The 25,807-nt window shown below is 45.1% G+C and overlaps 1 protein-coding gene across 7 annotated transcripts; it reads right to left on the reverse strand.

The window, feature by feature from the left end:
* Positions 1-1,719: 1,719 nt before the first annotated feature.
* Positions 1,720-24,065, reverse strand: WEE1 (WEE1 G2 checkpoint kinase). Of its 7 annotated transcripts, none has more exons than XR_009245324.1 (12): positions 22,977-24,064; positions 21,534-21,739; positions 20,491-20,554; positions 20,130-20,302; positions 18,557-18,678; positions 12,476-12,622; positions 11,571-11,666; positions 11,400-11,485; positions 8,034-8,204; positions 7,796-7,941; positions 5,693-5,898; positions 1,720-1,884 (listed from the first exon to the last, which is right to left on the reverse strand). XR_009245324.1 is itself a non-coding variant. In XM_058663395.1 (12 exons), the coding sequence occupies exons 1-12, from the start codon at positions 23,538-23,540 to the stop codon at positions 1,838-1,840; spliced, it is 1,911 nt and encodes a 636-aa protein (XP_058519378.1). In that variant the 5' UTR covers positions 23,541-24,065; the 3' UTR covers positions 1,720-1,837. The 7 variants fall into 7 exon arrangements, 4 of the variants coding, with proteins under 4 accessions (XP_058519378.1, XP_058519379.1, XP_004593852.1 ...); XR_009245323.1 differs by having other exon boundaries at positions 1,720-1,950; XR_009245322.1 differs by having other exon boundaries at positions 1,720-1,950; positions 5,645-5,898.
* Between the last annotated feature and the right edge of the window lie 1,742 nt (positions 24,066-25,807).

Consider the following 25,807-nt stretch of genomic DNA (forward strand, 5'->3'; position numbering starts at 1 on the left):
AAGGCACTCATGGAGTCCCTGGTGTGGCAGCAGCTGCTCCATGTCCTTTATGGGAGACACAACTCCCAGAAGAGACCACAATCAGAATGGAGATGGCTGCAATCTCCTCTCCCTCCAGGGCTGCTGACACACTCTCTCCTTGATGGAGAAAGCCCAACAAGACCTCCTTCACGTTTTTTTTTTATTTGCTTACTCATCATCATTGCTTGTGTTTGAAACGACAGGATGTCAAAGTGAGATCTTCCATCTATCAGGTAACCCTTGGCTGCAGCCAGAAGCCCAGCATTCCTTCCAGCTCCTCCATGTGGATGGCAGGGATGCAAATACCTGAGTGATGCTGCCTGCCAAGAGGTGCATTAGTGGAGGCTCAGTCCCAGGCACTGTTCAAGGCGATGAGGTATCCGAAGCAACTTCTTGCTACTGTGCTGAATGAACACCCCATTGTCTACACGTTTCTTGATGTCCCTTTGTATACCATCTCACTCAGAAGGCGGAGGATGATGGAGTCAGATTCTCTCTGCACGTGTACACCTGTTGCCCTCAGGGTCCGGTGGCCCTCAGGCTCATGGGTACTCAAGAGGTTGTCACACTGGAGTTGCTGCATTGCAACACTTCAAGCTCCCTTCACCCTCACCTTCCTCTTCTGCTCCAGCCTCAGGAGACTTGTGATGAATTTGGCTAGTGGTTCAGTCAAATGCCTTAGGTTTCTTGAAGATGACTCCTGGCTGGGCATGATGGCTAGGTCTGCTGATCCTTCCCTTGCATGTGCCAGGATCCTTTATAGGTGCTGGTTCATGTCTCAGCTGCTCCACTTCCCATCCAGCTCCCTGCTTGTGGCCTGGGAAAGCAGTGGAGGATGGCCCAAAGCCATGGAACCGTGTAATGTGGGAGACCCAGGCTCCTGGCTTCAGATCGGCTCAGCGCTCGCCATTGCGGCCATTTGGGGAATGAACCAGTGAATGGAAGATCTTTCTCTGTCTCTCCTTCTCTCTATAAACCCGTCTTTCCAATAAAATCAAAACAAAACGTCCCATATTGGAGTTCTTGCTTCTCCCAGTTCCATCTTCCTGTACAGCCTGGGAGGTCTGGGTGATAGCTCAGTACTTGGGGCCCTGCCACCCCTGTGGGAGCCCAGTTTTTCCTTTTCTCAGGCTGTTATGGGAATTTGGGGAGACAGCAGAGGATCTCTGTATGCATTTCAGATAGATAATTTTTCAGCAATTGTACTGCTTCCTCATCGCCATAGGCTGGCTTTGCTTCCCCTGCTACTGACACAGCTCACCCAAAAATGCCTAAGGAGCTCTGGGTACCCTTGTGGAACTCCAGGTCATGGAATCTTTCTGGAATGAGTAATACACAGTTGCTCCTTCGACTTCCTTCTCGGGCTCCCTAATCCTAGATTCCTACCAATATTCTGAATTTTCAGATGGCCCTTCTTACCTCCCTCTGCAGTGTGCACGCGGCCCTTCATTAGCAGTTGTCCTTTACTGTGAGACCCGAGTTGGAATTCTGGCTCTGCTACTTTACTGAGTTCCACGACATTCAACTCCCCTGTCTCACCTTGGAAAGCTTTCTCCTGAATAATCACATGACATCAAATGATGCCACAGTGAACTTGCATCCCCCATGCAGCGCATGAATCTGTAGGTGTACGTTAGAATTCCAGGCCTAGAAACACATCACCTACCCACAAAACAGACTGAACTCAAACCACAGAGATGCTCTTCACGATGTTTTATTAAGCACACAATGATAAACAATATGAGCTATGATAGAAATGTTCCTTTGAGGTAGTCTTCTTTCTGGGCTGCACTGGCTGTGGTTTCTTAGACTCAGTTTAATGATGTTTGGACACAACACACCATCTTCTCCGGGGCATTCTTCCTAGAGCACACAAAGATATTTTTCTTTATCCAGAGACCATTGAGCTGCATTGAAAATTAGGGTCATCTGCCACAAAGGGAAAAAAAAAGGTCCATGTTCAGATGAATGCTTCTCAAAATTTTTGAGTTAAGTGTTGGGAGAGGGACAGTTTTAGTGATGTCTTATTCTTCCTTTTTAAAATAAAAATCTACTGAGCTTCTGAGAAATTGCTAATACCACAACCTGGTTTATAGGAGAAACTTCTAGATCCACAAGTTCTGCATTGCCAGTCACTTTCGGTGATGCTTTTCAGATACACAACTGCATTCAAAAATATGGTCAGAGGCAGTTTCCTCCAAATTCCTAGCTCCCAGCTTCACTTAAGGTTTTTACAATATCTAAAACATTTCCAAAACATTTTCTTGATCTTTCTTGTGCATTTTCAAAGGCTTTAATTGACCTTTGAAAATTGCACAATTAGAAATACCTTAAGGACACAACAAACTACCTGATCTTATGGCTCAAGTCAGAAAGATGTGGAGAACCAAGGAGGAAAACTGCTCTAGGGACAAGCCAGCGAGGGCAACGTTACCCACACCAAGTTGTGGGTTTTGACCTGCCATCACTTCTAGACCTCTGGATCAAAGTAGAGTTAAAATCAAAGTGGCTCTTCAAGACATTAGCAGGGGCCAGGGTTGTGGTGGAGCTGATAAAGCTGCTGCCAACATCTCACATGGGAACCAGTTAGTATTCTGGCTGTCCCACTTATGATCCAGGATGCTGCTAATCGACCTGGAAAAAGTAGTGGAGGGTGGCTTAAATGCTTGGGCCCCTGCAGCCGTGTAGGAGACCTGGAAGAAGCTTCTGGCTTAGGCCTAGCCCAACCTCAGCCATTGTGGCCATTTGGGTAGCGAACCTGTAGACAGAACTCCCTTTCTCGCCACCTCTTTACAAGTAAATATACATTTTTAAAGTAGTAACAAGAATTAGTTCATGAGGTTGGCATGGTCACCTAGCATGCTAATCCTCAGCCTGTGGTGCTGGCATCCCACAAGGGGACCCTGTACCCACATGGGAGACCCAGAGGAAGTTCCTGGCTCCTGGCTTCAGACTGCCCCATATCTGGAAGATGCAGGCATTTGGGGAATGAATCAACAGATAGAAATCTCTCTGTAACTCTTTGAAGTAAAGTCTTTAGGAAACAAAATTCTTTCATTAAAGGGGTACTGCTCTTGGGTTCTTCCTTAGAGAAGAGCGCAGGCAAGATTCACCACGTAGTCACTTCAGTATGATTCCTCCCACTCCACCAGTCAGTATTAATTTTTTTACTAAGGTCAACTTTTCAAAAATCAAGGAAGCTTTGTCAGTGATAAATACCTATCTCAAACAGTGACATGCCTTTACATTTTTAACTAAATTTGATAAATTCTTCATTGTCATCTTATTTGCACCAATAGTTTCCCAAAACCCTATTAGGCTGATTTTCATTGCTGCACACACAAACTGCCAAAGTAGTTATTCTACCTCACGAAATTCCCACCCTTTCTATCCACAGAGTTCCAGGTCAGGCTCTCCTTGCTCTTAGCTGTATTATTACCACAATGGCTCTGAAGCCAGTCCAGACAGAATTCTAATCTACCACTACCATCTTCCCCTGGGTATGTGTGGTTTTTTGAACATTCTCCCTTGCACAATCCCTCCTCCACAGCAATTATCATTTTCTATTTTTACAAAGGTCTTTTGTCTTTTATCCTGAGTCCCTAATAGGTAAAAACTAATAGTCCAATGTCCTACTACCAGTTAGCAAATAAGAAGGTATGGTACAGTATCTTATGAATACAAACCCAACCTCTATCAACTTTCACATGACCTAAGAATTCTATCTGAATGCCAAACATGATTGTTGTTAAACAGCATGTGAAAAAACCACTGCCAATCTTGATGGGAAAAAGTCTCAAGTTTTTCTTTGAAGCTAGTGCACTAGAAAAAAATTAGCCCGTAGTAACTTAGTTATCATATCAACACTGATTAGTGTATTTTCTATAGCTTGGTCTTCATTAGCTAGTGTTGAATTACTTGCTCCAGTGCACAAAGCTTGGTAAAGTTTTCTATCACCCATAACCATCTGCTTCTGTATCTAACTGACCTGTCTGCACCAATTCCTCCGATGTCTGTAAGTTCTACTTTTCTAAGATGCCACAGGATAAAAATTTCTCAAGCTGGTTAGAAACGATGCAAACAGGCCCTCAGTAAGACAGTTATTGCTGCCATGACTGAAGCATCATGATCCCAGAACGTCCATTCTGACTGCTCACTGACCCTCCCTGCTTACTCTATGGTTTAACCTACACCAGCACTGTTTTCCACTCCAATCTGCGTTCACCACAATTTGTAAAACCAAGCCTAACCCAATGAATTCAAACCCTCCCCACTACAAAGTTCTGTGATAGTCCAAATTAGAGTTTGCATCTACTACCTTGAATCACATTCTATCACATTCCTAGCAAGTCGGATGTATAATATGATGTGATATATACAATGTAAGACAAAAATCCACAAGTTGATGGGGACATTGAACTGATATGGGCCAAACCCACCATTAAATAGTTTTACATTTCATCAAAATGTGCCCTCTGCTTTTAGTATTTGATGTACATTATCCTCTAATTGTAAAGTGGCAATGAGACAAAGCAGTAAAAAAACAGGCACCACAAGGATTTACACTTAAGGCAAGCTCAGAGTGACTTTTAATATGCCAATCAATGCTTGTAAAACACAAGTCAGACAGACAAGTGCAAACACGTTTTAAACCAAAATTTGAGAAAACAGACAAAACTTTCCCCTGATATCTGTTAGCCAATATTATTAGTCAAATGGCTAATTACAGATAAAATATATCGTGAAAAACTTGGACTAGTCATAAGTCATTCTGGCATTTCAAACAGCTATATACAGTATTATCCAGATCACTTTATGTACACAAATATTGAAGGACAAGACATTTAAAAACAGACTAATACAATCAAATACAAAACTTGGGGGGAGGAATGAGACATTTTTAAAAAGGGAAGGAAATTACCAGAAAAAAATATTACACAACAGTAATAATTTCACTACATTAATACAGAATTCCAGGAGTGGAGAGGGGTGGGGGGAGGTGCATTTTTTTCAATGCACTAGCTTCAAAGTTCAAAGAGAAAAAAACCCACAAACAGCTGCTTTTCATCAAGAGCAACTACGTATTTCACATAATTGTTTCAAAAGAAAGCCTATTAACAACGATGATTGTTTAATGCTACAATTTTACAGCAAAGACAAAACTAAAATAGCAGCAAATTCACAAGGCAATACTTCCACAGAATTATTCCATGGTTCATGCAATGCCTACAAAGTGCTCCCAGTTGGATATAAGGATAATTCACAATTAAAAAAAATAATAAAAAAAGTAACAGAAGATTGACACACAGGTACACAGAAGTCTGAGTTTCTTAGCATTCTCCCTTTCAAAGGGAAACTGTATGTAACCAAGGCCCTGGAGTCCTTTTGGCAGTCACTACAGGGCAAGCCACCTTTGATTACAATGCCACAGCAATGCAAACAGCATATCATCACAGTGGTTTAACCTGGGAGGGATGGGCTAATACCCAACAGTGACTGCCATTCTACAAGAGACACACCAGTGAGTAACACTAGTCGAAAGCCTGATAGAGCCATGTCCAAAAATCAGCCTTCAACTTAATTTACAAGTCCTAAAAGGTATTTCAGTAAGACAACTACTGACACCAAATGAGAAGGTAATTCTTAAGTGGATTCTAGCAGTGATTTCAACCTAGCGTTTTCTCGTCACAGTTTTGGGTGGACTGGGATGGGAAGTGAGTAGCTCAGTATATGGTGAGGCTGACAGAGCGGTTCATTTTCTTTCCAATAAGCCGAGATGCTCTATTACTCTGGGTGGTGGACCGAGTGGCCATCCGGTCAGTGAAGAGTACTCTTTCCTCAGCTGCAGCTTTTGCCATCTGGGCTTTCTTCAGTTCTCTAAGAACATAAAAGACAGACACAAGACTTTTCACCTGCTGTGTTAATCCCAGGAGAGATTCTAAGAAGTCAAATATGAACTTCATTACCAATTGGGAAATAGTCACATGCATTCATTTGCCTAAGATGCAACTGAAAAAGCAAAAAGTACATGAAACTTGAGCTTCTACTCAACCTAAATTAATAATTTTATTTTGTCCTTGAAGTAAAACATCACATATAGGAGCTAGCGCCTCTGACACCAGCATCCCATATGGGCACAGGTCATGTCCTAGCTGCTCCATTTCCCATCCAGCTCCTTGCTAATGGCCTGGGAAAGCAGTAGAGGATAGCCCAAGTGTTTCAGTCCCTGCAACCCAGGCAGGAGACCCAGAAAAAACTCCTGACTTCAGTATGGCACATCCTAGCCTTTGTAGCCATCTGGACTCAGCCTGCAGACGGCAGATTCCCTCCCTCCCTTCTCATTTTAAATAAATAAATCTTAACAAATAAATATTTTGGGCCCGGCGCAGTGGCCTAGAAGCTAAATAAAGTCCTCGCCTTGAACACACCAGAATCATATGGGCACCGGTTCTATCCCGGCAGCTCCATTTCCCATCCAGCTCCCTGCTTGTGGCTTGGGAAAGCAGTCAAGGACGGCCCAAGACTTTGGGACCCTGCACCTGCATGGGACACCTGGCTCAGGTTCCTGGCTCCTGGCTTCAGATTGGTGCAGCACCGGCTGTTGCGCTCACTTGGGGAGTGAACCATCGGACGGAAGATCTTCCTCTCTGTCTCTTCTCCTCTCTATCTGACTTTGTAATAAAAATAAATAAATCTTAAAATAAAAAATAAAATAAATATTTTTAAAAATTACGTATCTGTGAATAAATAGGCACAATAAAGATACTAATAACTTTAGGCCTAAAACATAATTTAAAATTAAACTCCAATTTATATTACAAACTTACTTTTATAGAATTAGAAATTAGAACTTCATTTCTGTGCCTAATCATCCATTTCTAGCACCAGAATCCCATATGGGTACTGGTTCTAGCCCTGGTTGCTCCACTTTGATTCCAGCTCCCTGTTTATGACCTGAGAAAGGAGCATAAGATGCCCAATGCCCTTGGAACTCTGCAGTCATATAGAAGATCAGGAAGAAGCTCCTGGCTTCAGACCAGCTCAGCTCCATCCAATGCAGACATTTGGGGAGTGATTCAGTGGATGAATCACTAACTCTTTCATTTTTCTTTTTTAAAAATTCGTTTTTATAAGCAAGTCAGAGCAGGTTTACGGAGGAAAGATCTTCTGTTCACTGGTTTACTTCCTAAGTGTTTGCAACAGCTGGAGCTGAGCCGATCCATAGCCAGGAGCCTGGAGCCTCTTATGGGTCTCACACGTGGGTGCAGGGTCCCAAAGCTTTGGGTCATCCTCTACTCTTTCCCAGGCCACAAGCAGGGGGATGGATTGATAGTGGAACAGCCGGAAACCAACCAATACCCATATGGGATGCCGGCACATGCAAAACGGATTTAGCAAACGATCCACCACACTAGGCTCCTAATCCCACCTTTAAAAGTTAAGAAAAAAAAAAAGTTCTGACTTTTATGAACTATGACATAGCATACCATCAAACCAGTGATTAACATTTAGAATAAAATGTCTATAGTTTAACTAAATCTAACATTTAATTTAAAACATTTTCAAATCAGTTTTATTAGGTTAAAATCAAAATGGCAGAGTCTGGGGCGATAGACTATTACTGGCTAAGCCCTTGCCTTGCAACTGCCATGATCACATATGGGCACTGGTTTGTGTCCTGGTTGCTCCACTTCCCATATCTTTTAAAATCATTAAAATCTTAGAAGTAATGAGAGCAAGAAGGTAAAAAAACAACATCGAAACCCTCACTTACTTCTGCAAGAGTGAATTTTTGAACTTTTCCGCATTCAATTCTATTCTCAACTGTTCTGCACTCTTTCTAGAAGTAGACAACAGCACAGAATGCTTTACCAGTGCCTTTGCTGAAGGCCGCCGCTCAGGATCTGGGTGAATCATAACCTTAAAAAGAGAGGTAAGATTCAGGTAAAGACATGCAATTCAGTAACCTATGGGACTGTGTTCACAGATGGCTACACATATACAATGCTCACTTTCAGCAACTCCATAAATTCTTGTGAAAGCACTTGTGGTATCCGAGGCAATCTACCCTGTCTGATTTCATGCCATTGGTCTCCATTTCTGGGAAGAGGTTCAGCACCCGCAGCACATACCACCGTGAGAGCAAGGGCGAAAATATCTGCCTTTGGTAGATGGGTGTAGTTCTGTAAAGGTAAACACATACGTGAGGGAATGCAAAAGTTGTCAAATAAGATTATATCTCAATGACTTAGAACAGTATGAGGACTAGTCTAAAAATACATTCCAGATTTAAGAACCTCTGCAGAATACATACTGCTAAGTTTAATAAAGTAACATACACCCTGGAGAGGAAAATAAAATAGGCAGTTAAAAATAAAGAACTTTTTTTTTTAAAGATTTATTCATTTTATTACAAAGTCAGATATACAGAGAGGAGGAGAGACAGAGAGGAAGAGCTTCCATCCGATGATTCACTCCCCAAGTGACCGCAACAGCCGCTGCTGTGCTGATCCGAAGCCAGGAACCAAGAACCTCTTCCGGGTCTCCCATGTGGGTGCAGGGTCCCAGTGCTCTGGGCCGTCCTAGACTGCTTTCCCAGGCCACAATCAGGGAGCTGGATGGGAAGTGGAGCTGCCGGGATTAGAACCGGCGCCCATACGGGATTCTGGTGTGTTCAAGGCGAGGACTTTAGCCGCTAGGCCATGGCGCCGGACCCAATAAAGAACTCTTTAAAAATTATTTTCTGTTTGGGGCTGGCATAGTGGCTTAACAAGTGCTGGCATCCCATACAGGCATTGGTTCATGTCTCAGCTGCTCCACTTCCAATTCAACTCACGACTTGTAGCGCGGGAAGGCAGTGGACGATGGCCCAAGTCCTGCTGACACTGCACCCACATGGAAGACCCAGCTGAAGCTCCCAATCAGCTTAACTCTGGCCACTGCAACCATTTGCAGAGTGAACCAGTGGACAAAAGATCTCTTTGTTTCTCCTCTCCATAACTCTGCCTTTCTAATAAAAATAAATAAATCTTCAAGTTTTTTTTTTTTTTAATTTACTTCAGGGGCCTGGCATGGTGGCCTAGTGTCTACAGTCCTCGCATTGAACACACCGGGATCCCACATGGACACCCGTTCTAATCCTGGCAGCTCCACTTCCTATCCAGCTCCCTGCTTGTGGCCTGGGAAAAACAGTCGAGGATAGTTCAAAGCCTTAGGACCTGCACCCGTGTGGGAGACCTGGAAGAGGTTCATGGCTCCTCGCTTCAGACTGGCTCAGCATGGGCTGTTGCGGTCACTTATGGGGTTAATCATTGGATGGAAGATCTTTGTCTCTCTCCTCTCTGTGTATCTGACTTTCCAATAAAAATAAATCTTCAGGGCTCGGCAGCGTGGCCTGGTGGCTAAGGTCCTCGCCTTGATCCCATATAGCCGCTGGTTCTAATCCCGGCAGCTCCACTTCCTCTCTATCTCTCCTCCTCTCAGTATATCTGACTTTGTAATAAAAATAAAAATAAATCTTTAAAAAAAAAAAAATCTTCAAAAAAAATCTTTAATTTGCTACTTCACTCCCCAACAGCCAGGATTGGGCCAGGTTGAAGGCAGAAGCCTGAATTCAATTCGTCTCCCACACGGAAGTCAGTGGCCCAAGAACTTGAGCCAATAGAATGCATCTCTAAGAGGCCGAGTAGCTAGCACTCCAGTTGGCACAATGAAACAGCAGCTTAAACCACCGCAACACAATGCCTACCCCTGTTCTTTTATGATAAGCTCAATCCAACACATAGGACAAACTCCTATCTTTCTACCGAACCACTTGCAGCGGCTGACACTATGGTACAGCAAGTTAAAACAAGTGCTTGCATGTTGGCATCCCACACTAGAGGGACAGCTGGAATCTTACTGCTCCATGTCCTAACCAGTTTCCTTCTAGTGACTCTTATGTGGATACAGATCTAGACTCACAGCTATGTGGCCATCTGGGAAGCGAACCAGCAGATGGAAAACTCTCTCTGCAACCCTGCCTTTCAAGGAAATAAATCTAAAACCTCCCCCACTCCTAAAGTATACACACACATAAATCCTTGGCTCCATTTCCTGACCCCAGCTTCCTGCTAATGTAGACCCGCTAATGTGTTTGTTAGGATCCAAAGCTCAGGTCGGGAATGGTTTGGTTCCTTTTCTTGTTTTTTTCCCTAAACATTTATTTATTTATTCATTCTTAAAGATTTGTTTATTTTTATTGCAAAGTCAGATATATATAGCTATATAGAGAGGAGGAGAGTCAGAGAGAAATATCTTCTGTCCATTGATTCACTCCCCAAGTGACTGCAACGGCCGGTGCTGTGCTGATCCGAAGCCAGGAGCCAGGAGCTCTTCTAGGTCTCCCGCGCCGCTGCAGGGTCTCAAGGCTTTGGGCCATCCTTGATTGCTTTCCCAGGCCACAAGCAGGTAGCTGGATGGAAGTGGGGCTGCTGGGATTAGAATGGGCGCCCATATGGGATCCCGGAGCATTCGAGGCAAGGACTTTAACGGCTAGGTCACAGCACCATGCCCAACATTTATTTTTTTATTTGAAGGCCAGAGGTACAGAGTTGGAGATACTGAGACAGAGATCCATGTACTAGTTCACTTCGCTGACAGATATACCATCCAAAGTCCCCAGGGCCAGAGGTTCATTTGGGTCTCCCACATGGATGGCAGAGGCCCAACCACTTGGGTCATCTTTCACAGCTTTTTCTCAAGGCATTAGCAGGGAACTGAATGGAAAGTGGAGCAGCTGAGACACAAAGCTATGTCCGTATGGAGTGCTGATGTTGCAGGTAAAAGCTTTACTTACTATGCCACAATTCTGGCCCAAAGTCTTGGTTTCAATAAGGAACAGGCATGCTCACAGACTGATCCTAATTATTCGAAACAGAATCCATTCTGAGGAACAAAAGGCCTTACTCCACTGCTAGGGATTGATGTATGGAGGCACACTTGTTGCCTTCTTCATAAAAAACTTAGTACTGGGCCCAGCACGACAGTGTAGCAGCTAAAGTCCTCGCCTTGAACAAACCAGGGATCCCACTGGTTTGCTGGTTCTAGCCCAGGCAGCCCCGCTTCCCATCCAACTCCCTGCTTGTGGCCTGGGAAAGCAGTCAAGGACGGCCCAAAGCCTTGGGACCCTGCACCTGTATGGGAGACCTGAAGAAAAGTTCCTGGCTTTGGATTGGCTCAGCTCCGGCCCAGCAGACAGAAGATCTTCCTCTCTGTATATCTGACTTTTCAATAAATGCAAATAAATCTTTAAATAAACAAATAAAATTTCAATCTACCTGGATCTATATTTCTCCATCAACTGATACATACACAAAGCAAACAGCACTAAGTTTTACCTCCTGTAAAACTTCATTTGCAAGAAAACGACTATCCCCTTCTTCAACCTGTGGACTAGAAATCCTTGTCACATGGCCAAGATCACCTGTAAGGGATAAAAATAGTCCAGAGTTGAAAATGAAATACCCTCTCTATCTTAACTTGGTAATGTGGTTATGTTTTTTCCATACCTATTTTAAACATAACTCTGTTAGATGACCATTCATCTTCATCTCCTTCTTCAGAGGCAGCATTTGGAATTGAAGTTCGAGATATGAAAATATTACCTGACAAAAGAGTTTAAGTCATATGTCTATCACAATCATCCAGAAAGCTTTCAAAAATACAGATCTCACATTCTGCCCCAAACCCAATGAGTAGGAAACCCAAGGCAAGGAACAGGGATCGGGGCCTTGTCTGGGAACATATTCTGTTTGCTGGCACTGATCCCCTTCAACATCTGGAAACCTCTGTATTACATCCTTGCTGTTTGCATACTGATCTTTTGCAATTTTATTAACTAAGAAACAGCACAAAAGATGGTAGCAGTACTTTTGATACCTACTAAAAAAAAAAAACCCCAATTTTAATCTAATGCTACAAGGTTCTGGGGAAATGAACCACAGATGGACAATCCCTGTAACTCTTTCAAAATAAATACTCAACTATGTGAACAATATTAAAAATACAACCAAAAAAAATTGAAGAAAAAATATAGGGGATGAGAAAACTAAAAAAAAAAAGGAAAATGGATAGTCAGGTGCAATACATTGTCTTGAAACAGATACTAATTTTCACAAATCAAATGCCCACTAGGGGACATTGTTAACCTTGCCTAGGCTTTTTAGATTCCCCACCAGAATCTCATCTGAGATTATGTCATTCCTATGAGACGCAGCAAATCTCATTCCTATGAGACGTAGCCTTTAATAAAAATGAGTTTGGTTATCTAAAATTTTGGAAGGAACGAAAAGGAAAGGAAAATAAAATTCCAACAAACAGGTCAGAGTTTCTAAACAAACTAAATTTTAGTGTTTATAATGAAGTTATTCTCTATAACCCCAAATGATATAATCCGAGTATCTGTAATACTTACTAGGCTTTATATCCATGTGAACCAAAGACATTGAATGAATGTATCTGAGGCCCCGACCAACTTGCAGAAGCAGGTCCTTCAAATCGACTTCAGTAAAGTAACTCATGATTCTGTAGTTTTCACTTATAGCATCGGCTAAACTCCCACCTGCCAAAGATAGCAAATGTTAATATTTTTTTTAAATGTTCTTGTTCTTCATTCCATCTCTGAATCACAATAGTCTCAATCAAGAAAGTGGTAATTTTATAGGCCCTACTACTTTCTTTTTTTTCTATTCATTTATTCATTAATTACATTGTATTACACGACACAGTTTCATAGGTACAGTTTCATACTACTTTCGACTTATCTGCAAAATCAAATTTTTTTCTCTCAACAGTCAGTCAGGTTCCTTTGGTTTGACTCCCAGCTTCCTGCTTATCTGTATCCTGGCTGGCAGCTGGTAACAGCTCAAAGGCTTGGGGCCCTCACCCACCACAGACCCAGACTGTTTCCAGCTTCTGGCTTTTTGGCAAGAAGTGTGCTATTTGGTAAAGGAGTCATGCAACAGATTTTTGTTTGTCTTTCACATAAAGTGCAGGAGTAAGTCTTCCTCATTCAGATACCTCAGCATCTTGTTTGTTTTCTCTCCTAGAGTAAACCAACATTATCACTTTTGCAGGTTTTTTTTTTTAAGATTTATTTTTATTACAAAGTCAGATATACAGAGAGGAGGAGAGACAGAGAAGATCATCTTCCGTTCGATGATTCACTCTCCAAGTGAGCCGCAACGGCTGGTGCTGTGTCGATCCGAAGCCAATCAGGAGCCAGGAACCTCCGCCAGGTGGGTGCAGGGTCCCAAGGCTTTGGGCCATCCTGGACTGCTTTCCCAGGTCACAAGCAGGGAACTGGATGTGAAGCAGGGTTACCGGGGCTAGAACCGGTACCCACATGGGATCTGGTGTGTTCAATGCAAGGACTTTAGCTGCTAGGCCATGGTGCCGTGCCCTGTAGGTATTCTTTTTAACTTCTGTTTACACAAATGTAGCACATATTCATTTCCCAGAAGAGAATTCTAAACCAATGTTACAAGGCTATCCTTTTTTTTCTTCTTTTATATAGAATTCTTTATTGTATCATTGAATGGTAATGCATCAACTAATACTCTAAACATTGTGAAACTAATTCTAAGCCCTTACTACATCATACTATAGTCTGATGAATAACCTTGCCAACAATCTACAAATTTTAAAGCCAGTATTTTAAATTTAAAACCAATATTTTAGTACATTTTTAGTTTATATTATTCTAGCTATAGTCACATCAATCTGGTTTTACACAATTAGTCCAAACACTCAGCCAATTGACCTAAACTTCAAGAAACTGCAGGTTTATGCTTTATCTCACATAATGAGAAATTGTTTTAAAAAAATTTCACAACTGTTTCAGGGGTTGGTGCGATGCCTCAACTGGCTAATCCTCCACCTGTAAACACTGGCATCCCATATGGGTCCCGATACACGTCCTGGCTGCTCCCTGGGAAAGAAGCAAAGGATGGCCCAAGTCCTTGGGATTCTACATACACATGGGAGACCCAGAAGAAACTCCTGGCTCCTGATCGCCTCAGCTCCAGTCACTGCGGCTATTTGGGGAGTAAATCAGTGGATGAGAAAAATTTCTCTCTGTGTCTTTGTCTTTCCTTCTCTCCGTAAGTTTGTTGCACCAATAAAAATACATTTTTTAAAAAAACTTTTAAATATTAGAAATAAAACAAATCAGAAAGGGGCTAGGACGATGGTTTTGTAGGTTAAACCTCCACCCCAGTGCTGGCATCTTGCATGTGTGCTGGTTCGAACACTGACTGCTCCAGTTCCCATCCAACTCCCTGCTGATGCACTTGGGAAGAAGTAGGAGATGGCCAAGGCTTTGGGCCCTTCCATATATGCAAGACCAGGAAGAATTCTGACTCCTGGCTTCGGACTGGCCCTGCTCTGGCCGTTGCAGCCATCTGGGGGATGAACCAGCAAACAGATCTCCATCTTTTCCTCTCTCTAAATCTGCCTTTCAAATAAAAAATTAAATAAAATCAGAAAGGTCAATGATACACTAGTCACAAAAGGAGGTCCTACAATTTGAAAAGACTGAGTGGAGAATCAAGATGGCAGAATAGGGTAAGCACACATTTAACTGGATGGAAAAACATTAGCCAGTGTGAAGAACAGAGGGCACATTCTAGGAAGCAGGAGAGGACAGGACAGGGGTACCTGGAGACTAATAGACACAGGAAAGCAGCAGACACAATGATGTGGTGTTGCAGTGACTGATACTCCAGCTGATACATGGGAACTCGGTGGGCGGGGGAGGGAATTGGAAGGGGATAAGGGAAATCCCAGGGCCTATGGAACTGTATCATAAAATAATAATGATAATAAATAAAAGATTGAAAAAAAAAAAACTGAGTAATAAATCATCAAACATTATTTAAATCTCTGAAGAGATTTCATCGTGCTTGGAGCAGCAAGATTGATAGCAACTCAGAACTGTTGAACTATCAAAACCGCATGAGCAGGACCCTCAGAGCATGCCCCACACTGGGGACCTGGGAAGGGTGGGAGGCTGGGTGGGGCTTTTCCCTTTATCTCTTCCCTTACTCTGGATACAGAAAAAAAATATTAATGTGAAAACAATGGTCTTATCCACTTTCCTGTAGCCCTTGACCCTTTGTGCCCTAATCAACCATGTAAAAAAAATTATTTATATAAAAGATTTATTTATTTGCAAGGCAGATTTACAAAGATAAAGGGAAAATAAGTCATACATCTAGATACCTTGATGTTAAATATGTACAAGTTAACTGGTTAAAAAAAAAAGATTCTAGAAGGAAGGTCAGATGAAATAAGCTGTCTCAGGTGAATTTTTATAAGAATTTGGCTACTTCCTTTGTAACATGTCCAACAATTACAGTTGGGCCAATCCTTCTACCTCATTGTTAGAATGGCAAGTGAGGTGAGAAAGATGAGACTCATCTGACACTTCACGTTTTCTTCCCAGTGACAATATTTTCCACGCTTATACTTCTGGGTCAATAGTCAAGCCAAGACAAAGCTTTAAATGCAAATTACTGCTTTAAAAAATACTGGAAACTCGAGTCACAATAAAAAACAATCAGCATATACAAAGCAATAACAGCATGAAACTGTGGAAAAGATTGAATATCAGACTTTCCAGGACACTCAAAGCTTTGTAGAGAAAGGGTAGAAAAGGACAACAGGTAAGATTTGGGTTTATAATAACAGATGTCTGTGAGGACCAAAAATCAGACCATTTTGGTAAAGGACTGACAGATAACCCTTGCAGGGTTTGTTCAAAACTGGAGGCTATACAGGGATCCAAAGTTAATCCTATACATGCTTGTTTCCTTTCATTTTGCAGGGACAGGAAGAGGAAGGAGAGAGGAATAGGTAGGGAATACAAACTGGCATGCTGTTCCAAGAAATCCCTGAAACCAAGGGAGTAGCTTTGGAACTAGTTAATGGGTAGTGGCTGTGAGACTCTGAATGTCAAGCTAGGACAAAATTGACACAAATGGAAATGTAGAGGGCAATTGGGCTGATGCTCAAAATAATACAGGAGGGCTCGGCAGCGTGGCCTAGTGGCTAAGGTCCTCGCCTTGATCCCATATGGCCGCTGGTTCTAATCCTGGCAGCTCCACTTCCTCTCTATCTCTCCTCCTCTCAGTATATTCTGACTTTGTAATAAAGATAAAATAAATCTTTAAAAAAAATTAATAATAATACAGGAAGTGCAAGAAAATTGATCGTAATTAGTTTCTACAGAAACACAAATGGTAAAAACTAACATGATAAGGCAGTTGGAAGGAGTTGGAGCCACTCTTGTTACATACTTGTATGGTATCTGGCAGAACTGTCTGTACCCTAGGATTTGATGCAAGACAGAATCCAAAAATGGTGACCTGGTATACCTGGTGAAGAAGAAATTTCTCAGCACAATATTGAAGGAAATATGTGGCTACTTTGTAAGTATTTGCTTGCGGGCTTAGCGCAATGGCTCAATGGCTAAAATGGGCACCAATTTGTGTCCTAGCTGCTCTACTTCCCATCCAGCTCCCTGCTAATTGCCTGGGAAAGCAGTGGAGGATGGCTCAAAGCCTTGGGACCCTGCACCTGGGAGACATCTGGAGGAAGCTCCTGGTTGCAGATCAGCTCAGTTCCAGCAATCCAGCCATTGCAACCATTTGGAGAGCAAACCAGTGGATGGAAGATCTTTCTATCTCCCCTTCTCTCTGTAAATGTAATCTACCTTTCCAATAATAATAAAGTTATTCAGATATCCACGTGTTTGAGAGGAAGAGAGATCCAGAAAGACTTCTCACCTATTGGTTCATCCCTCAGATGGCTCACAATAATGAAAGGGCAGAGGTGAAACAGACTGAAACATCACCCACTCTTCCACAAGGGTGGATGTAACCCGGCCATCACCGCTACCTCCCAGAGTATGCATGTCGATTCAGTAGCCAGAGCTGCGAATCCAACCCATTCTGATGGGGCTATCAAGAAATTATTCAAAGACGGAAGCTATCAGGCCCAGCACTATGACTCAGTGGCTAAATCCTCACGTTATACTTGCTGGGATCCCATATGGGCACTGGTTCGTGCCCTGGATGGCTCTACTTCTCTTTCAGATCCCTGTTTATGGCCTGGGAAAGCAGTGGAAGATGGCCCCAACCCTTGGGACCTGCACTTGCATGAGGAATTCAGAAGAAGCTCTTGACTTTGGACTAGCTCAGGTCTGGCCATTGCAGCCACTTGGCAGTGAACTAGCAATGGAAGGGACCTGACGAACTAGACATTAGTATTTGTTGCATGAGACCACCAATTCTAGCACAATGCCCCTTGTCACACTTGCTGTGGCACATGTGCCCAAGTGCTGCTCACGCACCGCAGTACACAAGCCATCAACCCTAGCAGTGTCCATTCCTGTGGTGTAATTCTGCAGATATGCAAGTCCAAGAACCAAAGGGACATGGCTCCCTGCAGCTGGATTTCAGAGTAGTCCAGAAACGGGTAGGGTACAGTAGCAGCGTCCTGAGTTAAGCCTATCCCAACGCTGAGGGCTGGTTCCCCCAGAACCGTGGAGGTCCAACCCCCAGTCCCAAACACTCACAATCTGTAACATGCAGTCAAAACAGATTCTTTAGCTTTATATCATCTTCACTGCTGCATTTTACTAGGAACGAGCTAACCCTTTCTTCTCCTGTTTTCCTCCCATTCAGAGTGAGACCGTCTATCCTGTGCCAGTTCCACCACTGTATCTGCTAAACTAATGATTTTCACAGGCTCACAGGTAAAAAAATGCTGCAGGATGAACTGTGTCTTGAGCCTCTCCTGTATCAAATTTAGATGAGACTGCAGGCTCTGGATTTTTGAGTTAATGATGGAATGAGTTAAGACTTTTGGAACTATTGGAATGAAATTGCTATACAAGTATTTCACACTGTGACAGGCACAAATTTTGAGGGCAAGGGACAGAATGCTATGATTTGAATGTCTCCCCTAAAGTTCATGTGCTGTAAATTTAATCCCCAATGCAATTGCTGGGAGGTGGGACTGAGCAAGAGATTAGGTTATCAGGGCTCTACCTCCATGAATATGTTCATTTACTTATCGTAGTGGGTTTGTGTAAAAGCAAATTTAAACCTCTCTCAACCTCCTATTTGCCCCCATGGGATAACAGACAAAGACCCTCATGAGAGGCTGGCATTGTAGGCCTTCCCAACCTCCAGACCCATGAGCCACTAAAACTTCCATTCACTGTAAATTACCCAGTGTCAGATATTGAAAAGCAATATAACAGATGAAGGAAGACGCACTTGTAATTCTGCGTCTATGTTCCACTAACAAGTGTACAGGGGCTGCAGAAGGGATGAAGTTCTCCATCCTCAGCTACACTTTACATTCCTGTCAGCTCTCTGATCTCAGATTTTCCAAGAGAGAAAACGAGACAGCATAGTTGACAAGAGTGAATTTCTTCAGGGCTCATTTTCACGAGCTCGCGTGCTTCGGGAGTCTTTAGACTACTCACCATTACAATATTCATTCTGTATAAGCATGTGATCGTCTTCTGCCCAGGCAGAGAAATATCGAACCACGTGGGAGTGCTGCCCAAGCACCGCATGAGCATATACTTCTCTCAAAGCATTCTGCCTAAGAGAAATGGAAAGCAACAGAAAAATAAATTATCTTTACTCAAACCTACACTGAATTAATTTATCTGGAACCTCATTAAAAACAAAAACAAACCAAAAAAAAGCAGACTTTTCTTCCTACTTGCCTAAGACAGCCTGGTTAAAAGTCATGAAGTTTTCCAAAGGTTTCCATTAAAGACTGTCAGAAAAGAAATCCAGGGGGGTGGAAGAGAGAATCCCTGTACCTATGGAATAGCATCACACAAAAAATAATAATAATAAAAAAAAGTCTTGGCAGGGGCCCAGCGACATGGCCTAGTGAGTAAAGTCCTCGCCTTGAACGCGCAGGGATCCCATATGGGCACCAGTTCTCCCATCCAGCTCCCTGCTTGTGGCCTGGGAAAGCAGTCAAGGACGGCCCAGAGCCTTGGGACCCAGCACCCGCGTGGGAGACCTGCAGGAGGTTCGTGGCTCCTGGCTGTGGATCGGCACAGCACCGGCCATTGCGCTCACTTGGGGAATCATCAGACAGAAGATCTTTGCCTCTCCTCCTCTCTGTATATCTGACTTTCCCAATAAAAATAAATCTTTAAAAAAAAAAGAAAGAAATCTTGGCACTAAGATTGAGAAAAGATTAAATTTTACGGTGAATTCCTAAGTGCCAATTAGAAAAAGGAAGTTAGAGGCAAGCATTATGGCACAGTTAGTTAAACAGCCACAAGCAAGGTTTGCATCCCCTATGGGCACAAGCTCAAGCCCCAGCTGCCCCACTGATCCAGCTCTCTGCTAATGTACCTATAAAAGAAGATGGCCTAAAAACCTGGGCTCCTGCCACCCATGTGGGACAAATACATGGAGATCCAGGCTCCTCGTTTCAGCCTTTGTGGTCATTTGGGGCATTTGGGGCATGAATAAGCGCATGACAATCTACCTCTAATGTTGCTTTTCACATAAATAAATCCTACAAAAAAAAAAAAAAAAAATAGACATTTAATCCAGGTTCCATTCTATTTCCCAAATGCTGTAATGACCAAATGGAAAGGAACTGAGGGGTGAGAGACGCTTGACATAGCGGTTATGGTGCCTGTACCCCCCAGTGCAGTACCTGAAGTTATGTCCCTGTCCTTCTCCTTATATTAGCTTCCTGCGAACGTTCACCTTAGGAGGTAGCAGGTGCTGGCACATATTCTTGGGTCTCTGCCACTCAAGGGAGACCAAGAATTATTTCCCAGCTCCTGGCTTCAACCTGGCCTACCCCTGGTCACTGTGAAGTGAATCAATGGAAGGGAAATGAAATGAAAACAAATATTTAAAAGTTTTTAATAAAAGTAATTTTCTTAAAGGTTTTGTCTAACTTTTGACAAACTATAAATGGTTTAGTCAATCAAATTTGTGTTCAAGTGCTAAAAACCTTAATGTGTTTAACATACCAGGCCAAAAAAAAAAAAAGACAAAAGATTTAGCACATACTCATCGACAGATCCAGCCAATGGCTTTTTGGACCGCTTAATGGCATAAATGCAACCATCCAGCCGCTTCACACACTTGAACACCGAGCCAAATTCTCCAGAGCCAATTTTCTCCAGCTCATGAAATTCTGTTGTATATCGTGACTTCATGTTGCTTTCAGTAATTGTAATCCTCTGTAATGAAAAGCATATCCAAATACATAACACAAAGATACAAAAATGACATTTTGCCATAGTCAAAGGACTACGTGTGAAGTTTAGAGATCATCCTGCCTTATGTTTTAGTGCTTATTTAACAAGTATGTACATATTAAGAGACAGAAAACCAAATTTCTGACACAGTAAAAAGTAAAATTATTTACTTTGGCAGGTCTTGTTTCATCTTCAAACTCACAATCACTGGCTTCCATGTCTTCACCACAGGAACTGAAAAAATAATTAATTTTCCATCAATAAATCAAACAAGTACATCCATTTGAGATCTAAAATTTCATCTTGTAAATGAATAATAAAATGGAATTTTAATGGACAAAAACATTAAAGCATGGAATTTCGTAGTCCTAAGACACAGGGAGGCTGAAGACAGAGGCTCCACTGTGATATGCCAACTAGATGGCGTGACACATCAAAGCCAGTCTTTCTAAACCAGCGCTCTCTGTTTTCCTCACTTTTCATATCAGTACATTTCCTGCAAGATATCCAGGCATTTTATGCTTTCCTTTCCCACCCTGCCCCTTTCCCAAAGATAATTTATATCTGCTGAATAAAATAAAAAAATTTCAGAGTATAGGTATCTACGCCGTTCAACATAAGCTAAGTGTTGATAAGAACACCAAACACTCTTGGGTGGCTTGAGGGGCCCCACTGCTGTAGCATGTTAAGTGCTGGCATCCCAAGGGTGCCAGTTCAAGCCTCCACTACTCTATTTCCGATCCACTTGCCTGGATCTGGGAAGACATGCCCTAAGTGCTTGGGTAGGAAATGTAGCTGGAGCCCTGGGCCACTGGTTGCTGCCTGGACCAACCCTACCCTTTAAGGGCATTTTGGGAGTAAGCCAGCAGCAGATGGAAAAGTGCTCTCGCCTCTGTTGCTCTGGCAAATTATACATCTTAAAAAAAAAAAAAAAAACTTGGGCTAGTGCAAGCTGCAGCTTTTGGAGACACTAGTTCCTGAGCCACATCCCAGCTGCTCTACTTCAGCTCCAGCTAGCCCTGCTAACCAACCTGGGACACCTGGTTCCGTCAGCTCCAGGTGCCATGACCACTGTGAACCAGCGGATCAAAAATCTTTCTCTCACTCTCTCCATAACTTTCAAAAAGTAAACTTTTTGAGTCAACATTTTGAATAATCTTCTAAAGCTTTAAAAATCTTGGTCGGTCTGGGGAGCAAAACTACATAGACTTACTCATTCCAATACACTCTCTTTCTTCGCCGACACTGTCCTGAGGAATGCAGTAACAAGGAATCCGGAGTAAAAGGGTTAATATTCACTTGGGGAGTCTGTCGTGTGTCAAATTCCCTTTTTCCGGATTTTGCAGTATCCATGAATAGAGAACCACCCCGGAGTTTAACAGAGCTGGAATCGATGCCCCGCGCTTTGGAGAGCAAACTCTGGGGAAGGAAGGAAAAATAAAGACTTTAGGCTTGAGTCCTGGGAGGCCTTCTCTGCCGGTCTGCCACCAGCCTCGCCTGGGCCAGGACTTCCAGGTCACAGCACCACTCACGCCTCCGTCAGACTGCTAACCAAGCCAGCCGGCTGCTTTACCAGATACTAACTACCTTTTTTTGGAAATAATAACAGTAAAGTCAGTCTCCAGCCCAAAAAATGGGTACTAATGCAGAAACAGAGCCTTTCGGTGGCCAAAAGTTAACAAACCAACACTTTCAACTCAGTCTAAAAATAGAAGGCGGCTGGGTCCCACGATGGCTCCCCTCCCCCAGCTAAGCCAGGGCCTAGACGGGCCTTCTCCCCTTCCTGGGCCTCTGCCAGCTGCCCGATCCACAGGGAAGCTGCCTGTTGTCCGCCCAGGGACTCTGCAGGCTTATGGCTAACGGTATCCTACGCACCAAACGCACGCCCTTAGAAGCTGCCCTTTCCACGCTCAACTCACCAAGGAGCGGGGCTGAAGGTCTGGGATGGATGGGGTGTGGTTTTCAGCCGGCTGTGTAGCCCACAGCGCTACAAGCGGGGTGACCTGCACACCATTCAACGAGCAGGTGCCACAGATCCTGAAAAGATCTCTCAGCCAATCACTCCAAGTACACCCAAGAATATAAACAAACGCTCACCCAACACTCTACGTCGGGGTGAGGCTGTGAAAAAACCAAGAAGGGCAGCCTTCGCTCACGGGTCGCAGCGTACCACACTAAGCCACAAGTGCAAGGTGTGTGTGTGTGTGTAACCCAACTCCTTTGGCCAGCGCCGCCAAATCACAGGCCCAATCTCTGCATTTAAAAGGCACCATATGGCTCGGAGGGGTGTCAGGTGGCAGCTCCAGCATCCTGGCAAACCCCGTCAACCGCGGCTGCACTGCGGCCGGACACGCTCTCGGGGCGACAAATCCTGAGCCACCTGCAAATCCCCGTCGGTCCCCTTTGTCACATGAAGAAGTTCCAGACGAGGCCCCATTGTTCAGTTACATAATCGTAACGGACAACTTCTGGGGCACAGCCCAAAAGAGGGGCTGCCAACTTTTTTTTTTTTTGGTGGCGGCGCAGGAAAGCGAAGCGGGGCGTGGGGTGCGGCCGGGCGGTTATGTAACCGAACCCGGGCAGCGGCGGCGCGGCCTTTTTTTTTTTTTAAAGGCTCTGCGGGCGCGGGGCCCCGGGCAGCCCAGGCCTCTCTCACCTTGGGCGTGTGCGGCGTGTCGAAGAGCCGCAGCTTACGGAAGGTCTTGTGGGGCGGCGTGCCGGGGTGCTCGGGGAGCGGCGAGCAGGGCTCCAGGCTGGCCGTGCGCGCCCTGCAGCCCCGCGGGGACGCGTCCCCCGGCGAGAAGGAGCTGCTCAGGAAGTAGGCGGCCGCAGGCGACTTCACGGGAGACGAGGAGCCGAAGCCCTCCTCCTCCCAGGAGTCGCCTTCGGCCCCGCCGCCCGCCCCGTCGGCGCTCGGGCAGGCGCCGGGCAGCAACATGTCCTCCTCCAGTTCCTCCCCGGGGCTGCCGGGGGCCGGGCCGGGAGAGCGGCGGTGCTCCGGGCCCGGCTCGGCGGGGCTGCGGGAGGGCGGCAGCGGCGAGTCGGGCTCCTGAAAAGCAGAGTCCTCTCCGGTGCTGTGGCCGCTGCCCTCTTCCTCCTCTTCTTCCTCCTCCTCCTCCTCACAGTCGCTGCACGGCGAAAAGATGAGCTTCTGCCGCAAGCTGCAGGCGGCCGCGGCGCGACGGGGCGGTGGCGGCTGCTGCCGGCTCAGGAAACTCATCGCGGGCCTGGGACCGGGACCGAGGACCGGACACCCGGGGTCCGTAGAGCCCAGGACAAGGCCGGCCCAGGGGGCGGGTCCGCCACGTGCGACTGGGCGCGCCTGGACGCGGCGGCGGCGGCGGCGGCGGCAAGACTGCGTGGCGGCGGGCGGCGGCTCACAGGCGCTCGGCGCTGCGGGCTGTGGCGGCGGCTGAGGCGGCGACGGCGGAGGCGCGGACAGCCCCGAGCCGGGCAGCACAGCCTGGACGCCGAGTCTGGCCCGTCCGCTGGTCCAGCGCAAGTTCGGGCTGCGCGGCTTCCCGCGACCGTTAACCACGTGAGCAGGCAGCCCACCAATCCCCGCCCAGCTCCGGGTTTGAAAAAACAGGGAGGGCGCGGCGTCGCCCGCGGGGGAGGGCCTGGCTACGCGATTTTGGCGCGAACCGGTTGGCTCCGCCCTCGCCCGGCGCCGCACCCGGTGTGGGGCGGACCCGGACGCCACCCGTGGCCTATGAGCGAGCTCGGGCCGCCGGGGGCCCGACCCGGGGCAAGCTGGACGCCGCCCGGTCGGGGCCGGGCCGGGCAAGACCAGGCGACCCTCTGGGAGGGACTACGGGTTTTGTGTTTTTTTTTTTTCCCTCCCCCAAGCAGAAACGAACGCCGGGGATGCAGCGGCCTTGTCGCCGCTGCTCCGGCTTCCTGGGGTCTGGCGGGAGAGGCGGGGACCGCGTGACTTGAGGCCAGTGTCCACGGCGGCCTCTCAGACTCTCCACGTCCCTTCGCGGGCGGGGGGCGGTCACTGCGCGCTCTGGGCGTGGACGGTCGCGCTCCCTGGTCGAGGTCGGAGCGGCGAAATGGTGACGACTCCTCCGGACTTTTGCGGGAGGAGTGAACGGCGGGGCTGCGCCCGCCCGCCCGCCGGGGACACTGCCAAGTGGGGGCGGCCCCCTTGTGCCTCAGATTTCCGGGGTGGCCCTCTCCAGCCGCCCCAAGGTGGGTCGATGGTAAATAGAAACAGAAGCAGAGTGGGCCTTAGCACGGTGCCAGGTGCTGTCAGTGCGACCCAGGGTGTTTATCTTTGCCAACACGTGGGCAGTTGGCAAAACCACTGAGCAGATTAAGTGCAAACTTAAGTTCTCCTTAAGAACTCTAATACTCTATGAAAATGTGATCTGATACATTTCTTACTGCTCTGACAAGTTTTTTTTTCTGATTTTTTCGTTATAAATAACCGTTGAGGCATATTTTTGCATTTCTTGCTTGTGGAGCACTAGCGTGTAAGCCCCCAAGCCGTCCTTCAGAGAAGTGAATTAGAGTATGCTATGTAAATTTTGGGCATCAGTGGGTGCTTAATGTTTGTTAACGTAGTTTTGTGGCTTAAGTTGCTATAGCTGGACAGTTGTACTGGGTTTAATACACCTTCACACTTGACACCGTACACGACGTATTTTTCCTGGCGCCCAGCTGAAAATGCTAAGAAATATTTTCAGATCTTTGCTAAGTGATGTATAAAAGTCTCTTTGTGTATGTGAACCCAAATTGAATTTTAACCGTTTGGAACAAAAGTCTACACTGGTGTGTCTCGCAGCAGCATTCTCTTGATCCGGAGTGGTTGTTAGTATTCTCCCTCTAACACCTCCCCTCCTGTCATTCCTGACTACAAACAGAATTCTTAATTTTTTTGTGAAGCCTCAATAAAGATAACTGCTTTTTATTGATCCATAAAAATGGTGTGCTTTGTGTGTAAAAAATGGTGTGCTTTCTTAGGGAATGGAACACGGAAGTGCCCTTTAGATGCCTGCAGCCAGTACCTCCAAAACCCCTCCTGTGGCTAATCCTAACCCCCATTCCCTGGCCTGCTGTTTCCTTAAAGGCTTTATATTTATCTCAGTGTTACTGATTCCTATCACCTAGGAAAAAAAAATGAAAGCCCTGAGGCTAAGGACCGTCTGTCTTTATCTTGCTGATTACAGCTTTCTGGAATGGCCTAGGTAATTAGGTGCTCACTATCATGTGAGCTTGATAACGAGCCTTGACTTAAAATGTATGTTCTTTTTTTGGTTTGTTTACTTCCCGAAATACTCATGTTGGCAGATTAATTTGCCTGTTAGTCACTCTGAACAGAAGATTACAACTCTTCTTTGATAAAGGCTTGTAGAGTTAGCAGGTATTGAGATTTTTTTTTCTTCCCCTTCCCCCTTGGTCTTTTTCCACTCTTGCCCTCTTAAATAATAGAAAGTGAAGTAGTTGTAAAGGAAAATATGGCAGTTCATTTGGTGCTGTAGC

This window comes from Ochotona princeps, chromosome 4 (assembly GCF_030435755.1).
Source record: "Ochotona princeps isolate mOchPri1 chromosome 4, mOchPri1.hap1, whole genome shotgun sequence".
Classification (NCBI taxonomy): Eukaryota; Metazoa; Chordata; class Mammalia; order Lagomorpha; family Ochotonidae; genus Ochotona; species Ochotona princeps.